The sequence below is a fragment of the Hyaena hyaena genome, unplaced genomic scaffold (genome assembly GCF_003009895.1).
Source record: "Hyaena hyaena isolate Hyena2069 unplaced genomic scaffold, ASM300989v1 scaffold_25, whole genome shotgun sequence".
NCBI lineage: Eukaryota > Metazoa > Chordata > Mammalia > Carnivora > Hyaenidae > Hyaena > Hyaena hyaena.
The window spans coordinates 5,469,702-5,492,296 of NW_024080657.1; the positions used below are offsets into that span (position 1 = coordinate 5,469,702).

The 22,595-nt window shown below is 45.8% G+C and overlaps 1 protein-coding gene across 1 annotated transcript in view; it reads right to left on the reverse strand.

Moving 5' to 3' along the window:
* Nucleotides 1-8,963: 8,963 nt before the first annotated feature.
* Nucleotides 8,964-22,595, reverse strand: part of PTPRT (protein tyrosine phosphatase receptor type T) — an 803,437-nt gene continuing 789,805 nt past the window's right edge. Inside the window, exons 33-36 of the mRNA XM_039227066.1 lie at nt 14,360-14,485; nt 13,360-13,523; nt 10,317-10,452; nt 8,964-9,417 (exon numbers count right to left, since the gene is read on the reverse strand). Coding sequence (XP_039082997.1) covers nt 9,364-9,417; nt 10,317-10,452; nt 13,360-13,523; nt 14,360-14,485 — 480 coding nt within the window. The 3' untranslated portion in view covers nt 8,964-9,363. The remainder of the gene's footprint in view (nt 9,418-10,316; nt 10,453-13,359; nt 13,524-14,359; nt 14,486-22,595) is intronic.

Genomic DNA, 22,595 nt, shown 5'->3' on the forward strand with positions numbered 1-22,595 from the left:
GACACCCAGTGCTCATACCAAAAGTGCCCTCCCCAATGCCCATCACCAATCCAACCCATCCCCCACACCCCTCCAGCAACCCCCCCGTTTGTTGTCTGTATTTAAGAGTTTCTTATGGTTTGTCTCTGTTTTAATTTTTCCTTCCCTTCCCCTATGTTCATCTGTTGTGTATTCTTTCAAATGAGTATATGCTACTTTTATAATAACTCTTAAAGAGTTATTTCCATTTGGGGGAAAATGATATGCCCCAAAGAGTTTTTGTTATTAGAAGACATGTGGGATTTTTCCTTCTTTATAGATTTTACTTTCCCAATGTCAACTATTATATTTGTGGCAAACGAATAAATATAGCAGGCAGAATATGTGAGATTAACATGGCCAAGGAGAGAGGGGTAAGGATTACTACTAGCTGGCTGGCTCAGGACCCAAGCTGGGAAGCACATGTTCTCCAGGCTTTGTGGTTTTTGGGAGTGGAGGTGGGGTCTGGTGGGTCATACATATAGGTCTCTTAGGTTGAAGAACCCTGCCAGGGTTCCTAAGGCTGAATGAGAACAAGGATACCTTGGGTTCTGGCCCTACAGCTCATGCTTCTATCTGGATATGTACAGAAAACTTGGGAACCAGTAAACTCCAAAGAATTATTTCCAGCTGTTTCTTCTGCTTACCTGGAGAGAGCTTGTGCATCCAACTCAGATACTGGCAGCCTCATACCTTAGTTTGGGAACTGATTTGTCTCCCTTTCTGTTTTGGCCCTTTCTAGAACAGTGCTTGCCCAACTCCAGCATGTAGTACAATCACCTGGGCCGCTTGTATAGGTGATCTATGGACCACACTGAGATGAGAGGGTTAAAGTCTGCATCTGGCATTATTGATGTAGTACCTAATGCCAGCATTTATTGGAACATTGAAAAGGAGGTTCTATGTCAAGAAGCAGAGTAGATTTCTAGGCTTCTTGATGCCATGGAACCAGCCTTAACCAGTGGGATGTTGCAGACTTGTTTCAAAGCAGCTGATATGATTGGACATTTTCTGTCATGCTCCTATCACCATGAGAAGAGCATGCCTAGGCTAGCCTGCTGTCCCCAGGGGGAGGCTAAGAGCTCCAGGGAGCAAAGATACCCTAGCCAAGGTGTCCCAGGCAAACCTGGCCTGGAGTAGAACCCATGTGTGGGCCAGCTGAGATTGGCTAAGCCCAGCCTATCAGACCCCAGCTGACCACCAGAAAGGACTACTGTTTCAAGTCACTGAGTTTTGGGGTGGTATATTATGCGGCAGTAGCTAACTTCTTTATCCAGGCAGTTGGTTAATCTGCAGATCTTGAAACTGTGATTCTACAGGGGCTTAAAAATTTGTCTGTTAACAAGTTTCCTGAGTGATTCTGATGCCGGGTCTCTATGGACCACACTTGAGGGAAAAACTGTTTTAGATTCCACCCTTTCACTAGCTCAATGTTTGATCATGGAAAAATCTCTTAACATTTATGGACCTCAACTTTCTCATCTGCAAAGAGGAATAATATGTGTTTCCTGCATTGTAGACGTGAGGATTAAATGAACATAAGAAACCTATAAGGTCATAGATTTTTCTCATCTTCTTTCTACCACTTGTCTTACCCCCACTCCCACCCAATCCCAGGAAGAAACCAGTGCGAATATCTTAGGAAAACATGAATCTCAGGGTCACAGCTTTATTGTATAGATTTTCAACACAGCCATATTACAAACATTGTCAGGGAACATTTACAAGAATAAATAAGATGGACTTGCAGGTGTAAAAAGATTACACTTCACTGTAATGTACAGTCAAAAAATATATCTGATATTCATTGACCTGACATTATTTACCTTCTGGTTTTTCAAGCTAGAATTGGAAAGGAAAAGGGAAAAAAAAAAAAAAAAAAAAAAAAAAAAAAAAAAAAAAAAAACACAAAGCTGGCTTTTTTAAAAAGTTGATTTATTTTGTTTTCTCTTCTCATACGTGCTTTATCTATCAAACAGGGAACATTTACAAGAATAAATAAGATGGACTTGCAGGTGTAAAAAGATTACACTTCACTGTAATGTACAGTCAAAAAATATATCTGATATTCATTGACCTGACATTATTTACCTTCTGGTTTTTCAAGCTAGAATTGGAAAGGAAAAGGGAAAAAAAAAAAAAAAAAAAAAAAAAAAAAAGAACATTGACAGCACAGTGCTGGCTTTTTTAAAAAGTTGATTTATTTTGTTTTCTCTTCTCATACGTGCTTTATCTATCAAACACCCAAACTGTACAAGTGCAGGCCATTGGGATTCACGGAGGAGGCTGCAAACAGTGTGGAGACTTTGGTCTCATGCAATATCTTATGCCCAGTGGATGTGAGAATGTCAGTCTCCCTAGAGTCGTGTGGGAACCCCATGAGGACCCTTAGAGGGCTATGATGGTGTCCAGTAGCCAAGGCCATGGTAGAGGCCCTGACTCCTTGCATTTTGTTGGCTAGTTGATTTAGGGTGAAAACAGAAGGTAGAAAAGTGCTTTTGAGTCTGATTGCCAACATGGGTTAGCCTGGATTAACTTGGGCTAGCCCAGGATCCACTTGGCAATGAAATGAAATGGATGCTTTGGGGATGATTACCATTATGTGCCAACAGAGTCACTGTGCTTTTGCTTTATGCAGTCTGCTCCAACAGGCCTCAAGTCAGGAGTGGAGTAGCAGTAACCTCCGGAGACAATGTGTGTGGTAAGCAGAGCCCTGCTCTGGTCCTTCTTGGACCTTTACCAGTTCTGGCTACCTCTGATGACCTTGTTGGCCAGTGGGTCTGAAGTATGGTTGGTCTCATCACAGATCTTGGTGGGGATTGGGTCTATGGCAAAGCCATCTATTCTCTCTGGATATTCTGGTGATAACCACCTGAATTAGCCCTGGCTATGGGTCCGGAGCAGCATCTTGGCCTGCATGGTGGGAAGACTTGGGTAGGAGGGCAGGGAACTTCAACCCGCACAAACCAAACCCAGCCTTGGTTTTGTGCTCTGCAGGAATGAAGGAGATCAAATATGGTCCCAGCTGCATTAAATATCACTCATTTAGGGTGGAAGAAACTTAAAGGTCATTTCAGCAAAGCTCTTTGTTCCTTTTAAAGAGATGTCTGGTGCTGCTGGACCACTGCTGATATGGGCAGCTCATCCTCTCTGGCATACAGCAAATTCTTCCTTACAGTCATCAAGCTTCACCCAGTGGTCATAGTTCCACTCACAGGAGTGACCTGGGACTGGAAAACCATGCTTGGATTTGTCCAGTGATCTACAGACCTATGGAGCATATGGGCACTAGCATTCTGCCTGACCCTTTGGAAGTCTGATTTGACCTGGGATGATACCACTTGGCCCTCAGAGCCCCTGGAATGCCCTGGTGCTTTGACCTAAAGAACATCTTCCATCATTAATCTTCTGGGAGAGGTGGAGCATGGTGAGTTTGTCAGACCGTCTCAGAGGAGGCCTACGGGGTTGTATTCACAAGCTTAAATGCACCGAAGTATGCTTACCCAGTTTTGTGCTGCTGGAAGGTTACTTCACATTCCCCCTCCTCCCCCAAATCTAAGAGTTCCACTCATGAAGGAACCATGAATTACATTAACTCCAGGTTTTCACACCAACATCTTCCTGTCTAATGCTCTACTGCCCCCAGATGCTCATTCTCTCTGAACATTCCAACCAAGGGTCAGGGTCCAAATCCCATCACGCAGAGCAGCTCTCAGATCCAGAAGGTTACATTGTGATCCAGCCCCAAAGGGGTCTTACCTATAGCCTCTTTCATCCTGAGTTGTCTCACATCCCTTGTATGAGCCCCTATGGACCACTCCCCAAGCTCTTAGATAGCTAGGATGCCAGGCCTAGGGTCTACCACTGTGGTAATCTCTGATTACCCCAGAGATCTGGCCCGGCGCAGTATGTTAGCATCCTGCTCCTCTTACTCCTGGGCTTGTTCACGTTTCCCACGGCATTTCTCCTGACTTAGCTGGGTGCTGATGGCCTGTCTTTTCAGCTCAGGAACGGCCAGACACAGGCGAAAGGAGGGTGGCTTTCTTCATTCTGTTCTAAGGCAGTGAGGTGGAGGGGTATTATCATCTCCTTCAGTGTCTCTGGGTCAGGGTTGGACAGTTGCTCTTGCTGAAATGAGATGGTACCTGCCTGTCTGTCCTTCCCCGGGCCTCCCTTCTGTGGTCCGAAGCAGCCTAAGTAGACTGATACCTGTATGCACACAACAGGGATTCATGCCAGAGCTGAGGATATGTGGAGCCTGGTGAGGACACAGAATAGGAGCTGGTTTAGCAACAGGGAGCAGAGGACGGACGGACTTGATTTGGTTGGTCGGAAGGAAAATTATAATCTTTTCTCCAAGACACTGAAACTTATTCTAAAGCGACACCGTTGCTCCCGGTGGTCCTGGCCAGCCCTCCCTGTCCCCTGTCCTGCTTGGCCACAGAAATGACCACTTTGCTCTGTAATTCATGTGCAGACTTGAATGTTTCTGTTGGGTCCCAACTTCATGGCTTTGCCTTCCTATTTTCATGCCCAAAGCTCTCCAAATCTATGCCTTCTCCTTGGCTGAGGCGCCTTTTCTCATATCTTTCCCCATTAATTGGTTGGCCCAACATTCTGCAGCTAAGAAGTGGCCAGGATGTGATTTGAACCAGAGACTAAGCTCTTTCCACTGCCACCCCATGCCTCACCAAGCGACGGACTGTCTATCATAACCTATGCTTCCTGGAAGCACCCCTTCCAGGGGCCTGGCATGTGGCAGCAACTACGTATGTGTGGTTGAAGTAAAGAAAGAAGCCTTCCAGACCCAGCCTCTCATGTGAAGCATGTTCTTAGATTTACTCACATTAGCAACCATGTGACTCTACCTAGACAAAGTACATCACATCTTCTACAACTTCCAGCCTTCAGGAATCTGCTGAGAAAGGCTGTGTACATCTTATCCTTTCCCTTTAGAGCATTATGGGCTCACCCTTCACTATGCCAGATGGGCACTTCCTCACCATTCTAGGATATGCCAGTGGGTTCTTTCCAGCATCTAACTGGAAGAAACGAGTTGAGATCAACCCATGAGTGTTGAGGTCATGGTACCCTTACACCAAAGGATCTGTCTAGTGGAAGCTGAGGTGGTCTTGAGCCTGAATCTGGAATTGGCCTCAGGAGGAAGGAAGCAGCATGGCCAGACACAGTGCCTCAGACTGGGATGATTCCCTAGGGTCCATCATACAGAGTCGAGGGGACCAGAGCCACATGAAGGACCAGGGCACATCATTTTAAAAATATAGTCCTATTAAATCAGGCAAATTAGAGTGGTAGCAAGTATTGCATGAATTGTTATAAAACAAACTGTGGAGGAATTTTAAGTTTGTCTGCTTTGGGCTTTACAAGATCCATTGGGTTATCTGTTTCACCCCAGTCTTTGCTACTTTGGGTAGGCCCATGGGAAAACCTGAGACACAATGGAGGAAAAATATTGTCTTTGAAGTCAGAAGGATCAATTTAATTCCTGGCTTCCCCTGTTCACTAACTGGGGAACTGTGGGCAAGTGATGTCTCCTCTCTGAGCCTCAGTTTCCTCATCTGTAAAATGTGTAAAAATCACAAACACATCTTAGTGATGCTGGGAGAATTCAGTGAGCTCACTTGTTAAGAGTCCCTAGCACAGGACAGGGTCTCCTGGTTCCGTGTGAAGGCTCACAGTTGGCAGGCCAATGCTCAGGCCACACCCAAAGAGAGGGCTGGCGCTAAAAGCAATCTGATCCCTCTGTTCCCACAAAGGGAGGTCTGCTATGGTCCTCTAGAGGCCAGAAAGGGTGAAAAGATACAACACTGAGGCACAACCAAGATATTTCCTAAAGGCATCTAGGCCACAAACGCATGCAGCTTGGGGAGAGTTCCTGGCTTCCTTCTCACATCTCCAAACAGGTACCATACCTAGGAGGTGGCCATGGGGCTCTGTACTATGTGGGGGCATTTCCCTTGGCTCCCCAGAGATGGAAAGCTACCTCTTAATTTGGAGACTCAGAGATTGATACTATTTTCCTTTGAATTGTAAAAGGTAGGCCATCCTCTAAGTGGAGTGGGGTGGGACGATACCTTGAGGGAGGTGGCATTTGATCTTATTTCTCAGGGAATGGATCAAGTCCAATTCCAGGGCATCAGTGCCCCCATCCCATCCATCATGCCCTGCAACATGCATGCCATGTGGAATATTAGGGAAGATGTTCCCATCATGAGACTTAACTGCTTCCTCTGTAAACTGGCCTAAGACCTGTTCACTGCCCTGCCTTCTTTGGAGAGTTGCTAGGTTTTGAGGAAATGTGGGGCTGAACTGGGGCAACCATCGCTGTGCCTTATTCGGTTGGTTACCCCAACACGGCCTGAGTTTTTTACAATTCCTCTTCTCCCTAAAGTCACAGTTTAAATTCCTACCATTTGAAATGATAGAAGCCAGTGTCGTTTTTATCTGCCAGCTCTGTCACCCCTTCCAGAGCAGAATAAATCCTAGGATTTGTGTTGGATTCCCCCCTCCCCCATTCTGCACGGATGAGCCAGGATCTGGGCAAAGGGCATTTGATTTGCTCTGCTACAGGCTCCTTGAAGGCTGTGTGATGGCTGGTTGGAGCAGTGGACTGGAGCCAGGGGAAGCCAGTATGACCAGTGAGAGCTGGGGCCTGGGGACCTGCTCAAGCACACTGGGGAAAGGACCCATCAAAGGAGAAGAGTGAGTTCACTGGGGGGCTCCTTTGCCTTCCTTCCCTTTGAGATGCTTCCTTTTGAACCTGCAAAGTGACAGCCCTTCTGTGATCACATCTGGTGTCCCTGGACTTCCAGACAGCTCCAGAGTCCATGCCAATGGGAACAGTTTCTGTGGGCTCCTTTCATGTCCCATCCTCATGGGCCTGCATTGGTCACCCTGCTCCATGGGAGAGCAGAGACCCTGAGTTTCTCACCAGAGCGGAGTCTCATGATCCACTGCATATTTTGTTCCAGCAACAAAATAATGAGCAGACAGACAAATAGATGTGATATTAAAAAGCACACACTTAAGGGAATGTTTTCACAGTGTCTGATGAAAGGAAAGGAGGCAGCCCCACTGGCCCCAGAGAGAGTCTTCTCTAACACTGAGCTGAGCTCATCACTCAGAAGCTCCCTTTGCTCCCTGTTGCCTGCAGGGGTAAGTGTGCTTTTGGTGGAACACTCTTCTCCCTGACCTCGGCTCATCCCTGCCACCCCTCCTGTCATGCTTTCCTTCAGCTGGGCTCACCTCTCACCTGCCCGCCCAGGCCCAAGGAGTTTTCACACCTCTTTGCCACTACACATCCTGATCTCTTGGACTGATTTCCCTTCCTTCCTTTTTCTACCTGTTGAGACCCAGCTGGAATGAACCCGACCTCCTCTAGGAAGCCCTAGGCGGGCTTGTATGCTCCACCACTTCTGCACTTGGGCTTAATTTCCCCAGTATACAGTGAACTCTTGGGGAGAAAAACTGTGCCTTATTGAATTCTGTGCTCCCCATCCTCTGTCTGGGGCCAGACCAGCCTCCAAGTAGAGCTTCCTAGATCCAAAGCCTGAGGCTGCCAGATACTGTGCCTGAACATCTAGTAGAGATCAAGGTAGAGCATGTCCCTGGCTTGCAGACCTCATAGCCTGAGGAAACGGGCAACTTTTCTCATTGGCTAAGAAATTAGATGGGGCTAGCTTTCCTGGGGATCTGGGAAGGAGTTACTGAAATATATCTGAAATACTGGGCTTCCCAGAAGAACTCGCATCAGAAAGGAAGAGAACTCCATTGTGGAATTCTCTGCTCAGAAGTTTCTGGCCTTATTTTCCCTCCATAAAATAACCGCTTTGCTGTGAAAGATGAAGAAAACAGTACAAGTAGGTCTTATCACCAGTATCTGCCTTTCCGGGACCCAGAATTTCATCAAGGAGGAAGATGACTCAGTTTCCTCATTTGTGAAGTGGAGATGACAGGTTGGTAGTTCTCTCATTGGGGCTCTAGGACTGTCTGAGGAATGTGCCAAACCTGCTGTACAGTAGATGCTCAGCAATATTGCTTCCATGTCACTGACTCACCCATTCTTTGGACAAGACCCTAGATCCCTCGGGTGTGATCTCCTTGGCCTATTTTAAACTAAACAATAACTGGGCCCATTGAAGGCCTTTTTCAAGATGGCAGCTAGGGGTTTCTCCAGAAAGGAATTCAAATTTGGAGATCCAAGATTGTGCACAAAGCTGGTATCCTATTTGCCCCATCTGAAGGGACTTTCTTCAGACTAGCCTGTTGCCTTGTTCAATGGCAGTGCTGTCCTATGGTGAGATCTTTTAAGGACATTGCCAGGAAAGATTACAGGCCCGAGAGATTTGTCTTATAGTTACACATCCAAACTTCTCTCCCGCTTTCACTTTGACATAAGAGGCTAGGATTTTACGTGCCCAGAGAAAGTTTTCTTCCCCTATACACTTTGGAAAATAACCAAATCTCTTCTCTCTCCTAAAGGAAGCCACCACCCAAGAAACACAAGGTCAGCCAGAGCCCTGCCCCCGAGAGATGGTTCCTTTTCACAAAGACAAGGAAAGAGCAGCAACGCTCCATGCTCCCCCTCCCACCGATTACAAAAAAAGCAAAGAGAACCTTTATCAAAGGGCTGTGGACACAGCAGGCTGGCCAGCGAATGACAGGTCAAGGCCTAGGCTGGGGGAGAGGTTCAAAATGGTATCGGGCCAAGCCCCATGCAGATTACATGTGAGAATGGGGGCCTCTGCTGTGGTCTCAGGAGCTTCCCGGGGTCACACTGATCCAGACCGGCAGGCATCCAGTGCCAGAGATCTCTGAAGGAGCCTGCAGCGGGCAGCAGAGCAGGGACCCCCTCCCCTTCCAGGAACCCTATCATTTCCATGACGGCATGGAGGGACAGAACAGACATCTCCTCTACTCTCCAGGACACATGAGGCAGGGAGGTGCAGTTGAGCCTGTCACGCCCCAACACTCGCACAGTCGGCTTTGTCATGAGATTCGCAAACTTGAAAAGAACAAAAGCAAGAGATCTGGGAACCAAAAAAAATCCAGGGCCTTGCCGTGGGCACGTGTGTGTGGGCCCATGGCTGTGGCTGGTTGGGTGTGGAAGGGAAGCCTGGGCCTTTCAGAGCAGCATCCCCACAGCTACAGGAGACCCCTCAGAAGGTGCAGGGCCCACCACGGAACACGGGACCACCAGTCTTCTCCTTGGAGTTGGGCAGGGGGCCGCCTCTCAGCCCCTGAGCCCAGTCACTGCCATTCACAGGAAAAGGGGGTTTGGCTGCAGCAGCCTCTGGGCTCCAGCAGGTTCCCCATCCCGTTGGGCTAAAAGGAGCTTAAATATTCCAGTGCCACCTCGTATACAAATTTATACTGTTCCTGAGAGGGGGAGAGGCAGAGAAGCAGCAGAGAGGGTGAGAGAGAGATGAAAAGGAAAAGAGAAATGCATTTAGGTTAGAGACACAGACCTTGGAAGAAACTTTATCTACATCCATACTAACAGTCGACTCAAAATTATCCACATACTTATCCATATCTGGACATGGCCCCGAGTTTTGCCCAGTGCCTGCTGACACCCGTGCTTTTCCAGATGCCCAAGGGGATCATGCTCTTCTTTTTCACTGTTTTGGACACTGGTGCTTCTCAGACTGTAAGGTGCATATGAAGCACCCAGGATCTTTCTAAAATGTAAATTCTGGGTAAACCTGGAGTGGGTTTAGATTCTGCGTTTCTAACAAGCATCTAGTTGATGCTGACACTGCTGGTCTGAGCACGAGAATCTAAGCAGGACCATGCTTCGATTAGGTTAAGACTCTATCAAAGTTCCTTGTGTATGGTCCTTTCCCATCACTGCACCAGGCCTTATGGTCTGGGCTCTGCCTGCCCACCTACTTTCCATCACTTTCTCCACAGTGTCCGAGCCCTGTGCTTACACTGTGCAATTCACATAGGTTAATTAAGATAGGACTGGACTGAACTGAAAATATAATTCACACTCTACTAATCCAGAATCCCTTCCCCTAAGCCTGAATTAGTGATATGAGGATTAGTGGGTCAGGATTAATATTTGGACTGCCCTGCAGGGGAAGGAAGTTGGTGCGGTTGGAAGGGACGGGAGCAGAGCAGAAAACCGTGTGCAAAGGGTGTAGACTGTTAGGGCTCAATAAGCGCCCCGATGTTGGGTGTTTTTTTTTTTTTACTAGATGATGCGGTTTTCTCCAGGTCAGGGGAACTAGGGTTGGCCCCCAGCTGTGGAAGAAGGTTCTTGCGACACTCACCAGGGTCTCCACCATGTTGGACTTGTTGTTACGCAGTGTTTTCACAATGTGGAACACGTCAATGATGTTTTGCTGCTGGATCATCTCACACACGCTGCAGATAGCACAGAAGGTTCCGCTGCGGCCGCCCCCATTTCTACACACAGAGTGAAGAGGTAAGCCATCTTCCTGGGTCACCCCCCCCAGGCACCTGCTGATGCTAAAGCCACATCAGCAGTCGTGGGGGAGTGGCTGCCCGAGCAAATGCAAAGTCACACTATGGTGCAAGCCTTAGTGGTTTGAGTCCCACTACTGCCATGAGCCTGCTTTGACCTTGAACAAGTCATTCCCTGTTCATATAATGGAGGGGCTGGGACTAGATGCTCTTTGAGAATTCAATTAGCTGAAAGTTTCTTTGGTTCTATGAGCATGTGAAAGTCACACACGGTACACTGACCCAAGCAATGTGACAGAGTGTGTGTGTCTGGACGTGTAGTGCCTGTATCCTTGTCTAAAAGGAGGCTCTCGGTCCACCTACACATCCGGTGAAGCCAGTGGAAGGTTCCAGGTGGTTTTAATCATAGTTCTTTCCATCCACTAAGGACAGAAACACCAGAGATGTCGCTGGTAGCCTCAGGTCAGCCAGCCTAAGTTTAGGGGTGGGTCTGGGTGGGTCTGAGATGCTCTATCTTGAGATGACAGGTCTCTGGACCCCCTGGTTTAAGCAAGACCCTGTCAATCTGGAGAGTGGAGCTAGAGGACTCCCAGCAGGGTCATCTCTCTGTCCCTTCTTTCTGGTGCTCCATAATTCACGTTCATGAAAACGCCCCTCCAACTATTTACAGAAAGTCCCTTTAAGGAAACTACCTTATTCAGAAATCCTGGGCATGTTGCCAAGAGCAACTAATGATTTCATGTAATGGCCTGTGTCTAAAGAACATCTGGATGGAAACTAAGGCACTGGATTTCCCAGATGTTTTAACTACAGGACACCCAGTGAGCAGATGTTTCAAGTACAGACAGTTGCCCTCCATTCACTGGCCAGTGCATTTCAGGGTCTCTTGTGGTATCTCTGGCCGCCAAGGATGCCAAGGTCCCTGTTGATAGGAGGACATGCCTGTGCTTTCCTTCAGTTCAAACTGCTGGTCACCTTGGCTCGGGGAGGCATGGAAAAAAAGGTACTCCTGCAAAAAAGCAGGCTGAAAAACAATCACATGGGAAAGAGTAGGAATGGACCCCTCCCCCCCGCCCCCTGGAAAAGGAGGTTTAGTACTTTCTGATGCAAGAACAGCAGAGTTCAAGAGAAAGAGGTAAATGGCTCTGTGCTAAGGTGAGGCCACCGGAGTGTGTGGGAGGGATCTGGAGGGAGCAGGGGTGAGTCTGCAGGGAACCAGCTGCCAGTTTCTGGGATGTGGGCAGAACTAGCTTGGTTTGGCTCCTGTCACCCATCAGTGTGACACTGACACCTCACAGCATCTTCCTGAACCCTGGTTTGTGATTTGCATTCTTTGGGAAAAAAGGATTTTTATAGGTGGTGTCCTTAAGGGGTGTGTGTGTGTGTGTGTGTGTGTGTGTGTGTGTGTGTGTGTGTCTGTCGAGTTTTCCTGACACGTGCATGCAGCACCTATTTGAAAGAAGGGAACAATGAACTATAAGCTGGTTTTAAAAAGACTGAACTCGATCCTGAGATCCGTAAGGTGTTATTAATGGCTCCAGACATCTTTACTCTAAAAAGGGAAGAGCTTGCTCCCATCTTCTCTGACAGATTTTAAGAGACTAGAGTCCTCTCAGTCACTTTCCCCCAACCTTCCACGTTCTAAGGGAATGGTTGCCAGTCAGATATGGCACACATGGCTGTTAAGGCTACAGAGGTGCTCTGGGTCCGAAATCTTTGCAGAACCCTTCTCTGAGGTCACTCTATACTCTTAGGGTAGACTCTAAACACAGGCTCTGAAGTAACAGCCTTTACCACATTTGCATAATTGCTACCATGGTGTCATGAATCTGTATGTTGGAAGATAAATTGTGTTTGTTCTCTAAATATTTCATGACCAAGCACTATAGGGTCTTAAGATGACCTATTTCAACATACCCATTGGACAGATGAGGAAACTGAGGCTCACTCAACTGACTTTCTTGAAGACAGGCTTTCAGCCACAGTCCTCTAAGGAGCCTGACCTCCACCTGGCATTATGACATCAACGTCTATTTGGGAAACTCTGTGCCCCAGCTTTGCCCATTCTGAGAAAAGTGGTGAAGGTTCCAGCGTACCCCAGTAATGGACATAGCAACACAGCCGTGAGCCCACTGTGCCATGGGAATGTGTTCCCAGAGGTCTCTGCATCCATCAGTCAACCCCTCAGGGGCATTGCCTTCCTTTCAGGCTCTCTGTGTCCCTGTTTTCCCAGTACCCCCATAGCAAGAGATGCCCCCGCAGGAGGACATGGTGGATGAGTCTTTGGTTCACTCAGAGGTGGTGTGGGTTAACAGCATCTTAACTTACATGCCAGTGGACTGAAATCAAAGCTCCTCTCCTCTCTCGGCTGCCCAATCCCTCACCTGTTCTGTGCCTCAGATTTTTCACTATAGCATGATAAAATCTACCTCATAGATGGTATTTTAAGAGTCACTTAAAATACCTGGCATCAAACTCAATCAACATATGCCCTTTTCTTCTTTCCCTCCTTTAGGAAATAATTAGAGGATCTAGACAGTGGAACCCACTCTGTCCTAGCTTTCTGGTGACTGACAGCACACATTGTGCCTCCTGTTGGGGGCTGGGGCTCATCTCCCTACTAAGAGTGATGTGGAGTGGTCTGTGAACGGTCACCAGGCTCTGCATCAATGGTGTGTCATATAACCTTAGTTTAGGACAACAAACTGGCAACCCCAGTCCCTGAAAGACTACATTTCCTTGAACACACACCCCATGGCCTCTGAAAGAGGTTGGGAGGTGGTACGGCCAGGCATGCCTATGGCTGGTGTTTGTGGCACTGTCATCCTCAAGGACAGACGCCCTGTCACTGGCACCCCGCTGCCCCTGAGGCCCCGCCCCGGTACTCACAGGCAGTGGACCACGGTGCGTCCCTCCCTCCCATCATACTGCTCCTGCCACTTCTCCAGCCGGCGGACCACTTTTAGCAGAGAGCGCTTGGAGGGGGGCGTGTCACGGTAGGCGGGCCAGCCAATGTACTGGAGGTGCTGGACTATGCGGTACCCGTCCTGAGGCTGAGAGCAGAGAAGCTGTTAGGGCTGTGTTTCTGGGGATGCAGCATTGTAATGGAAGACAGACTAAGTGGGCTGTATGCCGTGTCATCACAGTCTGTGACTCTCCCAGTCTCATCCTTACACCTTTGTGCACACTGACTCTCCTGCCAGGTCTTCCCTGCACCCCCTCTACCTGCAAAACTACTCAGTTTCCAAAACCCAATTCAAATATCCCTTTCTGTAGGAAACACCTTCCCCAACTCACTCTACTGGGCAGAATTCATCTCTCTTCCTGAGGTTCGTGTGCAAGAACGTATCTCATGTTACCACTGGACAGTGAACTGAGGGCAGAGTCCGAGTCTGTCCACCCTGGACCCCCGGTAAAGACTACAGTCTTCATTAGCTATTTCATAGACTACTGATCTGCTCTTCCCACCCAGTATTCCTCAACCTAGCCTGTGAGTTTCCCCAGGGAAGCAACTGATTATTTTTCATCTTGGTGTTCTCAGAGCCTAGCCCAAAGCTTACTGGATCCAATCAAAGCCTGAATCAACTCATGCCAACACAGTGCGACACAGCAGGGAAGCGCTAATTCCTGAGAAGTTTTGACTACATGGCAACAAGTGTGTCGGGAAACAGGCAGATGGCAGGCTGGTGTCTCCCCATGCATCTCTGAGTGCTGGAGCCATTGTTGGGTCTGGAGCTGGAACCGGCAGAGGCATTGCTTCCCCAAAGATGGGATTATCGGGAGAGCACAGCACAGACTCCTGGTTGGTGTGTCTCATCCTCTCCCGCCAGACCCCATCTGTTTTGGGGTGGGGGAGCTGCATGGGAGGCAATAGTGGCTGTATGCTTACCCGAGCCATGTTACAGATGCGGAATATTCTGTGGATGATGTCCTCATCGATGTCTGCCGACACAAACTCCACCTGGATGGGCCCATAGCACCCGGAGGTCTTCTCAGGCCAGTACTGCATACAGAGCTGGGGCAAGGGAGAGGTCACAGAGAGGGGTCAAGGGAGGGGTGGGGAGTGTTGATCTCATTTATTACCAAGCTGTTCTTATTGCCTGCAGGACACACTGGCTAGAAGTATTAGCATATTAGGTGGGAAATGGTGATCCTATTTTTCTGGAATTGAGAGTTGGAACCTACAGCTGAGAGCAAAAGGCAATGGTTGCCCTTTAACCAGACAGTGGTTTTCAGCTCAAGGTTGTTTTGTCAGCCAGGGGACATTTGGCAGTGTCTGCAGACATTTTTGATGGTCACACCTGAGGGTTGCTGTGGGCATCTAGCTTGTAGAGGCCAGGATGCTGCTAACCATCCTACAGTGCGCACGATTGCTCCCGAGTGCAATCCCGCTCCAGATATCAGTAGAGCAGAGATTGAGAAACCCTAGTCTGAGATCCTAATGGTTCCCTACATTTACAGTGCCGTCGAGAAGGAGAGACAGATAATTTATTCCCTGGATCTGTGGAGCTGTTAGATGACTTTAGTTGGGGAAAGAGTATTCAGGTAGGTGGCAGGTGTTGGGGCTCAGAGAGGCCAAAGCTTCCTCAAATTCCCAGTTTCTAAAGGGCATGGAGATGGACCCTGTCTAGGTCTACAGGCCCATATTTGGGGCTCAGAGGGGAGCTAAGATTGCACCTGCAGGCTTGCTGGGGACCACCCAGTGTGAACAAAGAGGCCCTGTGTTAGACCATTGGCAAGGTAATGGAAAATGTCCCTGAGACTCATAAAGACCCACCAAGGCTTTTGAGAGCAGCTTGGGAGCCAGTCTTTCATCAGTGAGGTCTGCCACAGCCTATACCAAGCTTTTAGACAAGCAGCTAGATTGACAGGTGACCAATAGGACTCTACAGCCACCATGGACGCAGGATTTTCATGAAAATGATCCTTCTCCCTTTTGTTGAGAGAGAACAGCCAATTCTCCCTGGGAAGTCATGTGCAAAAACATCTTTTATTCTATTCTTCTTCCAGAACTAGAACCAGAATGGAAGACCAGGGAGGAAGAAGGATGTAGGAGAGAGAAAAGAACCCAACTTCCAGAATGGGAATAACATGTTTACATGATGGTCTACAGGCTAAACCTGGCTAGTTGGCTGAATTTGTAAAGGACAGTTTTATTGAAACACATCCATACTTCTTCGTTTACATATTGTCTGTGGTTGCTACAGTGGCAGATTTGAGTACCATACATAACCTAAAATAGACTTCAAAACCTCAAATATTTCCTTTCTGGTCCTTTATAGAGAAAGTTTGCCAACCCTTGATTTACAGTGTTGTTCTAAGGATAAAAGAGAGATGATACATGTGAAGAAGGCCCTCAGCACATTCCCAGGCATAGAATAAGCATCTGCTAAATTCCAGTGATTTGCATTATTCCAGAACCTATCAGTACCCAGCAAACACAACCACCATAATAATAGCTAACCTATACATTTGAAGGACTCTTTTTGTCATTCCTCTTAAGTAGCCAAGATGAGCAAGTCTAGGTTTCATAATGCAATGGTACCTTGCTTTCTGGGGTCCACGTGGGTTAATTGAGCATATTGAGAAAGGAGGTGTGTGTGTGCGTGTGCGTAGCAGCAGTGGGGGCTGGACAGTTATCTGCTGAGCTGTGCAATAATGACAAATCCACAATTTGAACTTCATTTCTCTTTGCCATTGGCTCTTCTGGCTTGCAACCTTCACAGTAATGAGGGACTGGTAGAGATATGTCGGTGGCTGGCCAAAGAAATCAGAATTAATCAGAACTGCCCATTAAAAAAAATAATAGCCCTTATCACCTGCATTGAATTGAGTCTTTCCAGAGGTTGGCTGTGATCCTGACATGAAGTACATGGGTCCCAGGCTTCAGAGAAAGTGTATTACCCCCAATATTTTCAGTCCGGAGAGAAGGCGGAATGGTTTGTCTCTTTTAATAAGACTTTCAGACCAATTTCTCAAGCTAATAGGTTCTACTGTGCCTCAAACAAGACTCCTATATTTTGGGACACTTCTCTGCATTTGATTTTCCAGGTCACTTTTCCATAATGCCCAGAGGGCTGGGGAAGGTTGCAGGGTCCTTCTAATCCTAAATCAGAGCCATTCTGTCACTTGAGCTCCCTAATTCGCGAGACCACAGCAGCACGGCGACATCCAGCTCGATGATGTGTGGGCAGATGTGGTGTTTGAGCTGCCAAACACCATCAGGTCTCCCACAGCCCAGAATGTCAAACATACTCCATGGGAAGCAGGAGAAAAAAGAAGGGAAGCCAGTGTTCCATGTCCAGTGACCTTTTAGGGCTCAGAAAAGGATTCCATCAACAAGAATGTCCTCTTTGGTTTAGCTCAAGGCTGTACTGGTGTCCAAGTGCTGGGATGGTATCTCAGTCAGTACTGCTATTTAGGCCTGTGTATGCCATGTAGCACAAGGTAGTGGGGCTCCCACTTGAAGTGCTCTGGGTTCAAATCCCAGCCTTGATGCCTTCCAGCTGAGTAATGTGGCCAAATCGTTTAGCTTCTCTGGGTTATGAATGGCTGGGAATCATAATGTGTTACTTAGCACAGGGATCTTTAGTGAATACTCAGTAAATGTGAGCTATAGTTAGTAGGCAGTGTGGGGGGCAGTTACTCAAAACAAGAGGGATAAACTGAGGGTTTTATTTCCCCCCTCAGAATCCTTTATGAAAGTTTCTCCTTAGGATAATATCCATACAACTGCCCTTGTGAAAATTCCTGATCAGCTAGCTTGGGGTAGCAGTGGGGTGGGCACCATCCTGGGCATGGGGATACTGCTCTGCATGTCAAAGGAGAGAGCTGTGGGTTGTTATTAAGAGGGACCCAGGAGAGGACAAAGACTGGGAGCATAGGAGAGCCAGTAAAAGGGTAGAAGATGAATCACTGTGCCATGTAACCCCCCAAACTCCTAAATATTCAGTAAACTGATAACAGGTACAGTGCTCAATGCACATAGTTTCTTGTGGAAACCAGTGAAAAACTGAACTTTGCTCCCTGGGAGACATCGAAATGGAGCAGCAGCCACATATGTGAACTGAGGAACCTGACCATGAGCATGTAAGTACCAGTGATTTACAGAAATCTTGGGGAGGGAGGCTTGTGGTTTCCTTTTCTTATAAAACTGTCCGTTAGTATTTTATTATTTAAAAAATTTTAATTACCATTAGTTAACATACAGTATTCTATGAGTTTCAGGTGTACAATATAATGATTCCTGATCATGGTAAATGATTTTTTTTTTATGGTAAATGATTTTTTAATGTACTGTCAGATGCAGTTTGCTAGTAGTATTTTGTTGAGGATTTTTGCATCTATGTTAATAGGGATATTGGCCTGTAGTTCTCTTTTTTTAGTGGAGTCTTTATCTGGTTTTGGTATTAGGGTAATGCTGGCCTGACAGAAAGGAAAACTTCTAAATTTATGCTCTTTTTTGGAAAAGTTTAAGAAGAATAAGTATTCTTCTTTAAATGTTTGGTAGAATTTTCCTATATAGCCATCTGGTCCTGGACTTTTGTCTGTTGGGAGTATTTTGATTATGGATTAAATATCTTTGCTGGTAAATGGTCTTTTCAAAATTTCTATTTCTTCCTCCTTCACTTTTGGGTTTCTAGGAATTTATCCATTTCTTCTGGGTTGTCCAATTTGTTGGCATATAGTTTTTCATACTATTCTCTTAATGACTGTATGTCTGTGGTGGTGTTTGTTATTTCTCCTCTCATTTGTGTATGTCTGTGGTGGTATTTGTTATTTCTTCTCTCATTTGTGATTTTATTTATTTGGGTCCTTTATTTTCCTTGACAAGTCTGGCTAGAGGTTTATTGATTTTACTGATTTATTTTCAAAGAACCAGCTCCTGGTTTCAGTGATCTGTTCTATTGTTTTTTGTTTCTTGTTTTTTTTAAGTTTCTGTATCATTTATTTCTGCTCTAATCTTTATTCCTTTCTTCTGATAGTTTTAGGTTTTTTTTTTTTTTTGGGTTCTTTTTCTAGTTGCTTTAAGTGTGAGTTTGACTTGAGATTTTTCTTGCTTCTTGAAATAAGCCTGTGTTGCTATAAACTTCCCTCTTAGAACTGCTTTTGAAGCATCCCAAAGGTTTTGGATCATTATATTTTCATTTTTGTTTCAATGTACTTTTTAATTTCTTCTTTGATTGCTGGTTGACTCATTCATTGTTTTAGTAGCATGTTATTTAACCTCCATGTATTTGTGGTCTTTCCAGATTTTTACTTGTGGTTGACATGTAGTTTCATAGAATTGTGGTCAGAAAAGATGCATGGTAGGACTTTAACCTTCTTGAGTTTGTTGAGTATGGTTTTGTGGTCTAATATATATTCTGGAAATGTCCTATGTGTACTTGAAAAGAATGTGTACTCTGCTGTTTTAGAATGGAATATTCTGAATATATCTGTTAAATCCATTTTTTCCAGTGTATCATTCAAAGCCACTGTTTCCTTGTTGATATTTGTTTAGATCTGTCTGTCCACTGATGTAAGTGGGGTTGCTAAAGTCCCCTACTGCTATTGTATTATTATCAATTATTTCCTCTATGTTTGTTATTAACTGTTTTATGTATTTGGGTGCTCCCACATTGAGCATATATATTTATAATTGCTATATCTTCTTGTTAAATTGTCCCCTTTATTATTATACAGTGTCCTTATTTCTCTCTTATTATAGTCTTTGTGTTAATGTCCATATCGTCCAAAGTAAGTATTGCTACTTTGATTTCTTTTGACATCCACTTGCATAGTAGATGTTTCTCCAACCCCTTACTTTGAATCTGCAGGTGTCTTTAGGTCTAAAATGATTCTCTTATAGGTACTTTTTAATCCACTCTATTACCTGTGTCTTATGATTACTTAGTCCATTTATATTCAAAGTAATTACTGATAGATATGTATTTATTGCCGTTTTATTACTTGTTTTGTGGTTGTTTCTGAAGATTTTCTGTGCTCTTCATGTTTTGCTGATTTTCTTTAGTGATAGTTTGGATTTCGTTTTCTTTACTCTTTGCAGGTTTATTAGTAGTTTTTGATACATGGTTACATTAGGTTTGCATATAGCTTCTGCATATAGCAGTCTCATTTATTAAGTTTGAATCCATTCTTTTCCTTCTTCCCCACGTTTTAGGTATATACTTTATATATTTTTTTAGTTACTTGACTTTTTTTTTAGAGAAATATTCATTTCACTGGTTTTGTGTTTCTTATGTTTATACTCTCATTTTTGGTCTCTCCTTTCCACTCAAAGAGTCCCCTGTAATATTTTTTGCAGGGCTGGTTTAGTGGTCTCAAATGCCTTTAGTTTTTGTCTGGGAAACTCTGTCTTTACTTCTGAGATAGATTCTGAATAATAGCCTTGCTGGATAGAATATTCTTGGCTGCAGATTTTTCCCATTTAGCACTTTGAATATATTATGTCACTTTCTTCTGGCTTGCAAAGTTTCTGTGAAAAATCTCCTGCTAGCCTTATAGGTTTTCCCTTGTAAGTTACTGACTTTTGTCCTGTTGCTTTAAAATTTTTTTCTTTATCACTATATTTTGCAAGTTTAATTACAATAAGTGTTGGTGTGGATCTGCTTTTGTTGATTTTGATGGGAGTTCTCTGTGCCTCCTGGATCTGGATATCTGTTTCCTTCCCCAGATTAGGGAATTTTTCAACTGTTATTTCTTCAAATAAACTCTGTCCCCCTTTTCTTTCTCTCCTTCTGGGACTCCCATAATATGAATATTATTATATTTGATGAAGGCATTTCTCTAAATTTGTTGCTGTTTTGTGTAATTCTTTCTTTTATTCAGTTTACTTTCTATTAGTCTGTCTTCTAGGTCTTTAAGTCGTTGCTCTGCTTCTTTCATCCTGTTCATTCCATCAAGCATATTTCTCATTTCATTTATTTAGTCCTTTATCTCTGTCATGTCCATTTTTTATTCAGTCCATATCTCTGCTATGATGTCCTCCACTCTTATCTCAAGTCCAGTGAGTATCCTTTTGATCACTGCTTTAAGTTTTCCGTCAGGCATGTTACTTGTATCTGTTTCACTTAGATCTCTAGCTGTGGCCTTGTCCTGTTTTTTCTTTAGGAATACATTTCTGTCTCTTCATTTCTCTACCTCTTTATGTCTGTTTCTGTGTGTTAAAGTGAGCTGTGTCTTCTGCTCTTGAAAGTAGTGAATTTATGAAGAGGAGGTCCTGGAGTACCTTGCAGTACAATGTCTCCTGTTCACTAAAAATGGGCACTTCGGCAACTTGGCAGTGATTACACCTTACTGTTGTGACTGAGTCACTTTTCCTTTTAGTGAAGTTGTCTGTACTACTCTCTGCCTGTTGTGGGCTGTGGTTGCTCTCTGTGGTGTTAGTAGGACCCAGGAAGGCCAGCTCCAAGGGGGCTTGCTGCTGGGGAAACTGGGAGTGGGGCAGTGGTTTTAGCAAAGTTTCTGCTGGGCCACCAGTTCTGTGCCAGATCCCCCAAAACACTGGCGGCTTGTGGCCGCATGCTGGGGCTAGTAGGGCCTGTGTGTCGGGGGTGCGAGGCTGGGAGCAGCTGGTCTGGTGCATAGTGCCGGCTGTGGGTACGTGGCCAGGTGTGGCATGAAATGGCAGCTGGGGGCATGGCAGATGTGTGTGGTGCACTGAGGCAGCTGTGCACCCACTGGCTCATTAGGGCACACGTGTAGCTTTAACATAATTTGCCCTGAGCCCAGGGAAGAGGCTAGCAGGCTTGGAGTGGGTGAGTCCTCAGGAGAACTCATGAGGGTGGTGCACTGCCAAAGGGTCAGGCAGAAGTGCCTGTGCGTCCCCGCCTCTTGCAGGTGGCTCTGTATTTATGTTGGGAAGCAGGGGAAGAACATGGTGACTGCCAGCTCTCTTGTCTTCAGAGAAGTCCCACGATACACTCTGAAATCAGTATAAACAGGTCCTCTGTTTGCCCTGGTGTTGTATAAACTGCTGCTTTTATTTTGCCTTTCTGGGTAGGCTGCTATTTCTTTAAGGGCAGTGACCCAGCTTTTATTCACTGTCCTGGCTTGTCCAGTGCTGAGTTAGCTGACTTTTAAAGCTCTAGGCTCCAACCACCATTGCTTTTATAAACTTGCAGAATTTAGCCCCTCTGTTTTTTTAAAGCCAAACATTAGTCTTCCTCATGTGAGCTCCCTGGGTCAAGGGCTCATTTCTCTCCTCTGGCTACACAGCTCCTTCCCTCCTGCAGGCCACATCCCTTTACCCTTCTGACCTTCCTAACCCTGCAGCTGCTGCTTCTTATCTGTATGCAGTTGTAGAGTTGGTTCTGCCAGTCTTCATATCACTCTCTGGTTTGTTGACTTGGGATGTGGGTGACACCTAGTTGAAAATGTGGGACAGGGTGAGCTCAGGGTCCTTCTACTCTTCTATCTGCCCAAGCTCTAAGGAGACATGGTTTCTTCTGGAGATTCCAGAAGGTCCTGGAAAATGGGGGTTCAAGAAGGCACACTTGGCTCTAAGAATATGGGAACAAGGCTGGCGTGGGGCTGCACGAACACTGAGTGTAATTTTGGCATTTTAAAAATTTAGTTGAAAACCTTTTGAAGAGGCTTTCTCCAAGAATACGTTTTAATCCTCTAGCCTAGGGCCTGGATCAATGGCCCTTTCTCACCTCATGCCCTGGCCCCACCCTCTTCCTTTTCTTATCCAACAGCCTGGGGAGGGATGGTTCAGAGGGAGGCCTTCACCAAGGCAAATACACACAGCCAGTGTGTTGCTGATCACACCTGGGAGGGGAAGCCAGTCCAGTTGCGGCATATAACTTAAATGTCGATGCTTCTTCGAGAAAAGCAGAGGGACTTTTGCTATTTATTGTCAGAACAAGTTAAACCAAGCATATGTGGACATCCCTGAAACAGCTGCCACACATTATTCCACCTAGTGATCTCCATAGCTGTTTGGGCCACAAAAAGATGTCCTTTGGGAGTGTAAGTTCACATGTGAAATATAACAAATGTGGACATATCCTCACTGTTGAACATCATTTTCTTGCTGATGGAATCAGAAAGCTTGTTAGTTGCTAGAATAAACATGCTCTGATGAGTTGAATGAAAACTAGCATATGGGCCTATTTTTG